This window comes from Mastomys coucha, unplaced genomic scaffold, assembly GCF_008632895.1.
Source record: "Mastomys coucha isolate ucsf_1 unplaced genomic scaffold, UCSF_Mcou_1 pScaffold22, whole genome shotgun sequence".
Classification (NCBI taxonomy): domain Eukaryota; kingdom Metazoa; phylum Chordata; class Mammalia; order Rodentia; family Muridae; genus Mastomys; species Mastomys coucha.
The window spans coordinates 80,842,953-80,853,987 of NW_022196905.1; the positions used below are offsets into that span (position 1 = coordinate 80,842,953).

Below are 11,035 nucleotides of genomic sequence, written 5' to 3' on the forward strand. Positions count from 1 at the left end.
GGGGGGGGGGGGAGGCACATAAAAAAAGAAAAGCAAACCAATCACAGAACTCACTACTTCCCAACTGTCAACAAGCAACTGATGCTTATTCTTAACTGTCTTCCTTTAAAGACATATCCATAAAGTACTTTCTGCAAAAATAATCATTACAATAATCTAACTCCTCCCCTCTATATACCAAAGACAGCTTTATACTGCCCATTTCTTATGCAAACCCAACAAGTGAGTGGCTTATAAAATGTCTGATTCACATGACACCATCTTGTTTACATTAGGTAATACACTCAGTTTTAAGAGGAAGACTTAAAATCAGTCAGATAGCAGCAATTAAAAACTGACCACACAGTGGGAAATCTCTCAAACCTATTAAAAAGAACTCAGCTCAATGTAGGAGTTGTACGACATGAACAGAGACTCTTCTACAAATTCCCATGGACGGGTTTGGCCTTTAGTTATGCACACAGTAAAACTTGTTGTTAACAGACGTCATACTCTGTAATTTCAGCATTATTGACTTTTGTTATATTCAGTCTTAAATCTATATGGTCTGCATATGGCACCCACATCAGCACATGGTATGAAAAGCTAAGCAGCCAGAATGGGACCATTCCTCACCCTCAGATCTGCCTCCAACCAAGCTGCTTCTTTAAAACACATGTAAGATATACCTGAGAAGAAGTTAAGAACATCTTCCACAGTGCAGGACCAAGGCAGTCCCTGAGCTCGAATGAGATAGACATCATCCACCTCTTCTCCTAGCTTGGATGGGCTCAATTCATACTCAGGGAGTGGTGGGAGGTCTTCCAGGTAGGTAGTTTTGGACTCCTTTCAAGAAAAAGACAATTGTAAAGACATTTCTTTGATAACCTACTTAGAAAAAAACGCTTACCTCTACAAACAGATGCAGATGAGATTATTTCAGAGGTGAGAAGCACACTTCTCCACCCTCTCTGGTTTTGTTTCATTAGAAGAGTGTCTGTCCAGGTAGCCCAGGCTACCCCAAACATATCACCATCCTTCCATAGTCTCCCAAGTGCTGGCTACAGACTAACCATGCCAGCACGGCTTTGGTTTACGGTTATATTTTATATCCTAAGGCAATACCAAGTACATTCTGGTGGTAGTACTACCACTAAAGGCAGGGCTGCCTTCCAAGCCCTGAGAGTAAAGAGTACTCTCATTAACAGCCATATACTGACAAATTATACCGCTCAACTGAAAACTGCCCCATACACAAAACACAACATCAAGCCGTCATCTCAAAGCACTGACTATCAGGAACAAGGAAAGACACAGAACAAGTCGCCTTAAATGTTATAATAAAAATACAAAAGGCCTGTAAATTCAAAAAGAAAACTACAGGGGGAAAAGAAGAAGAAAGATGGGAGATATAAAAGATAGGACATTCCAATTTGAGAGGGGAGGGAAAGTAGTCGCATCTGAAAAATAGCAAGCACATTTGTCTAAACTGGACGATAAAAATTAGAGCCAGATGCCAAAGGAACACACAGCAGCTGGCTATCGTGTGCTGGGCTCTACGAAGGGATACTTCACTTAGTAGGCTAAGGAAGTTAATAAAAAGGCATTGGGACATGGGTAAATGTCTTGAAAAGACTAATGTAAGAGCAATGAATAAGGGAAAGAACAGAATAGGCAACAGCACAGAGACAGGCGGCAGGGGGCCCAGACACTGCAATTTCCCCTGTCTCCCCCAATCCCATAAACATCTCATCTTTACAAAAAAAAAAAAAAAAGTGCAGCAGAAAGTATTGGGCCGGGATTCAAATCAATTAGCTCAGCTACTGGCAGACTTCGGCCATGCAGGCGAACCACCCAGATGTCACTAATTCAAGCAGACGCAAAACTGAATTAAGATAAACATGGCCCGTGGCATTAGGGGTTAGGTACCCCAAAGCGGGCAGACACTACCCGGATGCCACACCAGCCGCAAAAAGAGAGAAATGTTCCACGTACACAGAGGACAAAATATTTGCAATAGGAAGTCTTAATAATGTCTTTCTGAAAAGACGGGGAACGATAAGGAAAAAAAAAAGATAGTGGAGTCCCAACTGAAGCCCCCCCAAATCCTCACCCACAGACGCCCCCCGCCCCACACACGTTCTCTCCCGGTTTCCCACGGTTTCCCCCACAGCTCTCCGCGTCCGCAGAGCCCCGCTGCACCAAAGGTCCTTCTGTCAAAGCCAGGGGACTCGCAGAGGTGACCTTCAGTCAGGTGGACGCCCGCCTCTCCCCGCGGACACGGGAGAGGGGCGCGCGGGGGACCCGTCCCCAGGCTAGCCCACGCTCCCGTGCGCGCGGCGCCGCGCGTCGGTGGCCGGCCGAGGAGGCCCGAGCCGCCGGGCCTACCGCTCCCACCGCACGCGCGGCCGGCCATGACCCTCCGCGGCCTCCGGCCTCTCGACTTCACCTCCAGTGGGCATCGGGCTAGGGGGGAGGCGGGGTGGGGGAGCGTCGGCGGCGCCCCCAAAACCTACCATGGGCCCGGCGGGAAACAAGGCCTCTACATTCACCCCAGCCACACTTACACTGCCCAACCGCCCGGACTCGGAGGGAACAAAACAAGAAGCGCCGGGGCCGGGAGAGCGTCCCTTGTTCCCGTGCCCAATAGGAGGACGGAGCCGGAGGGAGGCGGGGGTGCGGTGCGTGCCGCGGATCCCCGGGCGCGCACGCGAGGCGCCCGCCGACAGACGGACGCGGGCGCGCGGCCGCCGAGGGTCCCGCGCGCGGTGCCACGTACCTGGCTGTAACCCCGCGCCGGGCCCGCGGCTGCCGCCGCCAGCGATCGCGGAAGCAGCGGGGCGCGCAGGGGCGAGTAGGACGCGGCGGCGGCCGCGGCGGCGGAGGGCCGAGCGGGGACGGGACCCGCCAGTCTCCCGGCAGCCGCGGGCCTGAGCTGCAGGCCTCGCGTCTGCGACGCGGCGGCCGCGGCGGCCCCGAGGAGCAGCAGCAGGCGGCGGCGGCCGGAGACGCCGGACGGGAAGGTGCCGGCGGCGGAGTAGAAGGGCAGGCAGGCGGCGCCGGTCCGTCGGCAGCTGCTGCAGTTGCAGCCACAACCCCGGAGCAACGCCCCTAGTACCCAGCGCGTCCCGGCCATCGGCTCCGAAGGCGGCGCGGGGCCTGGAGGTTGCCGCGGTGGCGCGAGCGGAGGGGAAGTGGAAGCCAGGGCGGGGGAGGGGGCACCGGGCACAGGCGCCGCGCGCACCCGGGCCTCAGACGAGGCTCGGAGGCGGAGGAGAGCGAGCGGCTCCGCCTTCGGGGCGGGGCTTCCCCGCCGGTAAGGGAGTGGATGGCGTGACCTGGGAACCTCTGGAGTGGAAACCTTCCCAGGCCCTGCAGCTCAGGTTAGGTCTGCGGAAGGTGTTTCTGGAAGGATTGTGATACCTAGCCTAGAACGTTTTGGGAGGTGGGGTTGATACCCTCCACCTCAAAAGACGCGCAGAAGGCCAACTTGGTTTTGAACAGAAGCACTGATTTAATTTATATGTGTGTGTAATATATACATATATAATATTTATCATAGAATATGTAAAATAAAGCCTTCCTTAGTGAGACAGTATAGTCACAAGTGGAGGTGTAGAGATTTGCAAATAAATAAATGAGTGGTTGTGCAGTTTTCTCCTGTAGCCAGGACCTGTCAAAGGCAAAAAAAAGATAAAGACAAATGGGAGTTCTTAGAGTGAAAATATGAAGGAGAGGCTGATTGATTGTGACGGTGGGTGGGTAAAGGGAAGATTCTCTGTGACTGGAGTGTAGTTTGATGACAGGGTAATCGCTTAGATCACCCCAACCTCTTGTGAGGTGACCAATAAAAGGCTCTCTATTGTGGAAAATTTTAACATATTTCAAAGTTTTCAAAATTCAATTCTTGTTCAATTTCCAGAAGTAAAGAAATCGCCTACATTTTCCAGTGTTTCACCTTTACCCCAGTGCCAGCTCTAAAACTTTCTAAAAATTCACTATGTAGGGCTGGAGAGATGGCTCAGCGGTTAAGCGCACTGACTGCTCTTTTAGAGGTCCTGAGTTCAATTCCTAGTAACCACATGGTGACTCACAACCATCTGTAATGGGATAGGATACCCTCTTCTGGTCTGTCAGAAGATAGCTACAGTGTATTCATATAAATAAAGTAATTTAAAAAAAAAATAAGTTAACTATGTAATGGCAGTCATCCTATGGTATTTGTCTTAAAACAATATGAACTTTTTAAAATTACTTTTAATGTATTAATATATGGATGTGGCCACAGAGACTAGACAAGAGCATCAGATCCCCTGGCACTAGAGTTAGAGACAGCTGTGAGACATCATGTAGATGGTGGGAATTGAACCTGGGTCCTTTGAAAGAGCAGCCAGCACTCTTGACCCATAAGCCATGTCTCCAAACACAGTACAGACTTCTGAAAGGTAACGTTCTCGTTGGTTACCTTTGAGACATGTAAGATGGTTGTGCTTAAACTTGGCTTGTTTATTCTGGACTCCTTTTAGATTTAATTAAACCAAGTACTTCACATATGAGAACATGTTTCTGTCCAAGAAGGAAAGAACAGAAAACATGGTTAGTTTGTTCCTTTTATACCTGAAACGTGGAGGAGAAGAGAGGCTCTGCCTCGGTTCGCCTGTGAGACGGAAATCCTAAAGCAGTGGCTCTCAACCTTCCTAATGCCACAACTCTTTACCACAGCTCACGTTGTGCTGACCCCCAGCCATAAAATTATTTTCATTGCTACTTCATAACTGCAGTTTTGCTACTGTTGTGAACTGTAAACATCTGTTTTTTTCCATGGTCTTAGTTGACACCTGTGGAGGGGGTCTCAACGCACAGGTTGAGAACCACTGTCCTAGAGGTTTTTCTTTTTCTATCTGTTGGGTTGGGGACCAGAGATGCCTCCCAAACCCTGGGTAAGAAGCCTTCCACTGAGCTATATATTCCCAGCCAGGTTCCCTTCTCTTAAATGTTTCTTTTTTTGTATTGCATCTGTGTATTTATTGTGGGTCCCGTATGCCCACAGGTGCCATGGCAAGTGCTCTGTGGTCAGAAGATAGCAGAGGAGTCGGTTCCCTCCTTCCATGTGGATCTCAGGCTGGGACTCATAGTCATGCTTAGCAGCAAGCGCTTTACCCACTCAGTCAACTCAGCAGACCCTACGCTTTTCTTTCAGGAGAGAAAATGGATTATCTCTTTGTGGCAGATTATCATCCCAGAGCACAAACTAGTAGAGTTATTGCCGATTCTGCTTCTCGTACATTCCCTTCCTGTATGTGTGTGCTTGTAGAAGGCAGAGGTCCACATCAGGTGTCTTCCTCTGTCACTCTCTACCTTATTTTTGGACAGAGTCTCTCACTGAACCCAGACCTCACCCTTTCCACGGACTCTCCTGTCCAGCGACACTCCCCAGAGTCTCCCTCCCCTCCGAGGCACTGAGTTTAGAGATGTAGACTGAGGTACCTCGCCTTTACACTGCTGCTAAAGAACCCGACCTAGGTTATCATTTTCACATAGTACTTTCACCCACTGACCCATCAAACCAACTCCTCTTTTAAAAAAAAATAGTTGCAAAAAAAAAAAAAATAGTTGCAGCAACCATTCAAAATGTATCAAATCAAATATACTAAAACCCCAAATTGCCGGGCAGTGGTGGTGCATGCCTTTAATCCCAGCATTTGGAAGGCAGAGGCAGGTGGATTTCTGAGTTTGAGGCCAGCCTGGTCTACAGAGTGAGTTCCAGAACAGCCAGGGCTACACAGAGAAACCCTGTCTCAAAAAACAAAAAAAACCAAACAAACAAAAAAAACCCAAAATTACTAAAATACAACAGATTGTATACTGTTTGTAGGTTTTTGGTTTTTTGTTTTGTTTTGTTTTGTTTTATACCCCCTGGCTATTCTGGAACTCACTATGTAGACCAGGCTGGTATCCAATTTACAAGAGATCTCCTGCCTCTGCCTCCTAATTGGCAGGATTAAGGCATGGATCACCACACTCAGCCTACCTTTTAGTGTTTAATCAGTAATAAAACCAAGGGTCCAAATAGAAGACTTTTTTGTTTAGAGGAAGTTGGGAGGATTATAAAGAAGAAGAAGCTGGAGACTTACTCCTTTGTCTAGCAAACATACAGGTGTGTGCCATGTGTGCCTTGTATGTTCAGAGCTTTCACGGGTGAACTACAGACACGTGGGCTTATGACTAAATTACAGAAAAAATAACAAATCGAAACTAATAGAGTTTAGGAACACCAGACTTTAAAAATTGATTGTAGCACATGCTTTCAATCCCAGCACTCAGGAGGCAGAAGCAGGGGATCTCTGAGTTGAAGGCCAGCCTGGACTACACAGCAAGTTGTGGGCCAACAGGGGCTGAGCAAATACTGTCTCAAGAAACAAAAACAAAAACATTTTTAAACCTCCTCTATAAATGGCCCTGGCGTAGGGGGCTGGGTGAGGGCGCGCACTCCTAGCCAACACTCTTCATCCCTAGCTCATCGGTCATTGCTCCAGTCTATGGAAACCTTTTTTCATAATTGTGGTATGCTGTCAGAGATCAGAACAAAGCTGAGCCGAAGAAATAAAAATGAAAGCTTGAATAAAGGTGAGGCAATCCAGGAAGTACAGGTCAAAACGTTGAGCTCTGTTTGGATTAAATGTGATGCTGTTAGAGTGTAGCTGGGAAGGGCTTAGATGAGGAGGACTGAATGACCTGGAGCAGCCAGGCAGGCTTGGTAGACAGAGATAAAAAGGCCTGCACCAGAGCTCAGGCACAGAGATAATGTAATTGTTAAACAGTGCAGCCATCCTATCTATGTTACTCATAAGACAGAGTCTTCTGCTCTACTTTAGCATCTCGTAAATGTGGCACAGGCAAGCTGTCACCCTGCTTCCTTGACTGCTTTGAGGGTAAAACTAGTTGGGGGAGAATAAGGAGAAGACAGTCAAGCCTTCCCAGCTCTGCAGAACACTAGAGGGGGATAATTGCTCTGGTTGCTAATAGGGGGAGAGTTCATTTTATTGTCTGCACCCTTCCATTCCAGAGAGGTGAGCGCACTTTCCCTCTGATGTGTAATGAAGCTGAGTTCATCTCAAAGGACCCCTCCTCATGCACAAACCCTCTTTGCATTTGAAAGAAACTAAAAGTCCTGAGCCAGGAGCCACACCGGGCAACAGGCCTGGGGTGGCAACAGGAAAAGGCTTGAAGCTGTAAAGAAATGGTGCCCATCTGTGCAACCTTGGGTTGAGGTGCTAGTCAAACGTCCCAAGATTAAAGCAAGTTTATTACGTTGAATGGATGCAAGAGAGCCTTAAGAATGGAGGCTACCAGTTATTTCCAGGACAAGACAAAGAAAGGCCTTTGTCACCAACGCCACCCCCTCCCCTTTTATCTGAGTGAAGACCTCTGAGCAACATTTCTTGACCTGTGGGTCTTGACCCCTTGGGGGGGGTCAAACACCCTTTCACAGAGGTGGCTTAAGAGCATCAGAAAACACAATTACATTACAATTCATAACAGTAGCCAAATTACAATTATGAAGTAGCAAGGAAAATAGTTTTATGGTTAGCTATATTAAACATATAGCTATGTTAGCATGAGGAGCTATATTAAAAGCCTTAAGAAAGTTGAGATCCCCCCCACCCCCGCTCTACCATTGGTTTTGGGTCTTTTGTTTTGTTTTGTTTTTGAGACAGGGTTTCTCTGTGTAGCCCTGGCTGTCCTGGAACTCACTCTGTAGATCAGGATGGCCTTGCAAAATCTGCTTGCCTCTGCCTCCCAAGTGCTGGGCTTAAAAGCGTGTGCCACCATTGCCTAGCTGGTTTGGTTTTTTTTTTTTTTTTTTTGAGGCAGGATGTTACTCTCATCCACTTTAGCTTCCCTGGTGGGGTCATTACAGATCTGTACCACCACTGTTTGCAGAATGGTGGTTTATTTGTAATATCTCTAGGCGAAACATGGAAATCTAGAGTTACAAACGCAGATCAATCTCTGTTGCTTGGTGTATGTCTTAACATCAGCTTTGTCGAGGAGCTTATATTCGCTATTAACATTTATATGTCTCTCACATAGAGGCCTCTGGGAAAGACAGCGGTTGAATACTTGAATGAAATGTTCTGACAAGACAGAATAATTTCAATAAAAAAGTAAATGGATATTTTATGTCTACTTTTTCAGTCGCATCTTCTTTATTTTTGCAGGGTTGGGGGCAGCAGCGTGTGGAGGTGAGAGGACTACTTGCCAGAGTTCTCTTTCCCCACCATGTGGGTCTCGGGAATCAGGCTGTCTGACTTAGCAGCCAACACCTTTCCTACAGAGGCGTCTCACCTGCCTGCCCAGTGCTTCCTCTTCTTGAGACTTGCTGTGTTACACAGTCACAAAAATGGAGATGCCTGCGAATGCTGCAGACTCAGCACTAATATGAGAGGCACAGTCTGGGGGTACCTGAAAAACAGAGTGACGGGGTATGGCGTCTTCTAGCCAAGTTCAGGAAGTCAAGATGGAAGAGCTGTGCGCTGTTCCGCATCTGAGCACTTACATCTCCTGTTTCTCCTAAAATATCTAACAGTTTATAACCATCTATCCCCACGTACAAAATGTAGAGGAATTGTGAAGTCTTGCTCAATGGGTACCATTCTCAATAGTTATCACTAATACGTAGATAAGGTTTTTGGCTTGAATTGGTTTGGTTTTAGTTTTTTGAGACAGGATTTCACTCTTGCTCACCTATTTCAGCTTCCTGACATTACAGATCAGCACCGCCATAGTTAGCAGAATGATGGTTTATTTGTAATATATCTAGCCATAAAAAAAAAATGCCAATAGCCAGTGGCAAATTAGGCTCTGGGTGGGACATTTTTTCCAATGAATATGGAAACATAATACACTTTTAAATTCTCATGCATTTACATGGGTGTCTGTGTGAGCATACGCCAGTGTTCTCAGAAGTCAGAAGAAAACATGCCAGTTACAGTCAGCTGCCAACTGTCTGACTTGGGTGCTAGACGCCGAACTTGGGTCCCCTTCAAGAGCAGCAAGCACTCTTAACCACTGAGCCATCTCTTCAGCCCAAACACCTATGTTTCAGAATCATCTCACAGTGTAGTTTTAACCTTGTTTGTTTGTAGGGACGAGGAAGTGTGTTTACAGCAGTTTATACCATCATATAAACAAAGTCCATACCTTTACTCCGGAGGATACCATTCGCAATGATTCAGCTACTGTATGACTCCACTATGCTTCCTTGTAGTCAATCTCCTAAGGTCAGTTCATTATTCTACCTGCCTTCTTAGGGAGAGGGGAGCTGCTGCCACTAATGCTACTGTGGAGACTCAACTCAGGGCAGATGCAAGGCAAATGCTCCATCCACTACAGGGCTATACCCACAGCCCTACTACAATAACAGCAATTGGATCTCAATTTAAGCATGGGATCAACTGGAATCCACAGGCCTAATTTCTAGGTTTTGTTTCTTTGCTCACTTACTGGTTTTTATGAGGGTTTAGTTGGTTGGTGTGAGACAGAGCCTATCTATGTAGCCCCAGCTGGCCTGAAACTAGCTCTGTGTAGACCAGACAGGTCTTGAAACTCTCTGTGTACATCAGGCTAGCCTTGATGTCACAGAGATCCACCCACCTCTGCTTTCTGAGTGCTGGGATTCAAGGTGTGCACCAGCGCACCCTGGCTAGGTTGGGTTTTGTTTGTTTTGTTCTCGTGAACATAAGATAGTTAGGAGCCTCAGTCATCATAAAAACTGTCCCCAGTAATTTTCGAGAACCTTAATTGTATTCCACACTCCCATCACCCTCCATGACACTCCTTAGACTCTGTGGACATTGACTGCTGTTGTAGGTCTCTCTGCGTTAAACATGTATGCTGGGCATGTTTCAGTAGTCCCTCTTCCTCCTGTGTGACCTGGGCCTTCGGCAGCAATCCCACACAGAGTTCAGTCGTTTTGTCTCTCACTGAAATTCTCTTATAGATGGTGACTCGTCCTTCTAATGACATGGAGTCAGGGGTTATCTCTTCTGAGGTAATTCCTTCCATAAATGATAGCGCACACACTACTTGTGCTAGAGCAACTCGTCTCAACAGATCCGTCACCCCTTTGGGGGTCCAACAACCCTTTCCCAGAGGCCCTGTAAGACCATTGGAAAACACAGATATGTACATCACTGTTCATAACAGTAGCAACATTCAGTTCTCAAGTAGCAGCAAAAGTAATTTTTATGGTTGGGGGTCACCGTAACATGAGGAGCTGTATTCAAGGGTTGCAGCATTAGGAGGGTTTCGAAGCTCTGTACTAGAGAAGTTTATAAATGAGAACAGTCTTTTCTTTCGAGTTTCTTACAGTCTAGTATGGAAAACAGATAGGAAGTCAGCTGCAGCAGAATGCAATTAGTGATTAGTTGCTGTAATAAACTTCCCCTTAGGATGCCATTGGACTTCAAAGAAAGGGCATTTCCCATGCTTATGGAATGGAAGATGACACGAAGCTGACTTCAAAGTTGGATTGTAAAGAAATAAAGATTAACAAAATAAAGGACAGACCTAGGCTATTCAAAGCCCAGGGAATTTTTTTCCCCCCTGAAAGAGAACCTGAAGAATTCAATGAATTTCAAGTGGCTTATAGCGGGGATTTGGGGCTGGTGAGTAGGTATGGAAATTAAAGGGCCTCATGCATGCCTGTGTGTTTGTTTTCCTTGTCGTGTTGGTCACACTGGGAAAGTGATCTGCCGGAGAAGGCCATTTTCAACCTCTAGGTTTAAAGCACTTGAACTTTATTTGGTAGATGGCTACCTTGAAATAGAAGGTGAATTATATAATAAATCTTTATATTTAGAGATGCAATGGATTTGAGGAAGGACTGTAAAAAGATAAGAGGCCAGAGGTAGTTAGAGGACTGAAGCAGTAACTCTCAAGAGAAAGTAGATCCTAGAAGAGCAACATCAAAAGCGGTATGGGCTGTCAGAAAGTCAGCACCCTGAAAAGAGCTTTTCCTAAATGCCTGGGTGTCCTGGGAGAGGCTTCTGGT

General features: G+C 46.8%; 1 protein-coding gene and 1 long non-coding RNA gene across 3 annotated transcripts in view; one reads left to right on the forward strand and one right to left on the reverse strand.

The window, feature by feature from the left end:
- Grsf1 (G-rich RNA sequence binding factor 1) overlaps positions 1–3,214 on the reverse strand; it is a 16,525-nt gene extending 13,311 nt beyond the window's left edge. The window contains exons 1-2 of one of the 2 annotated variants that reach the window (XM_031342962.1): positions 2,759–3,214; positions 669–825 (exon numbers count right to left, since the gene is read on the reverse strand). In XM_031342962.1, coding sequence (XP_031198822.1) covers positions 669–825; positions 2,759–3,115 — 514 coding nt within the window. In that variant the 5' untranslated portion in view covers positions 3,116–3,214. Of the gene's footprint in view, positions 1–668; positions 826–2,495; positions 2,670–2,758 lie in introns of those variants that run through there. The other variant, XM_031342964.1, reaches the window with a different exon arrangement.
- Positions 3,032–10,683, forward strand: LOC116071455. Its single transcript, XR_004110903.1, has 3 exons — positions 3,032–3,362; positions 9,129–9,263; positions 10,434–10,683. It is a non-coding gene; the product is annotated as an uncharacterized LOC116071455 (long non-coding RNA).
- The last annotated feature ends 352 nt before the right edge of the window (positions 10,684–11,035 follow it).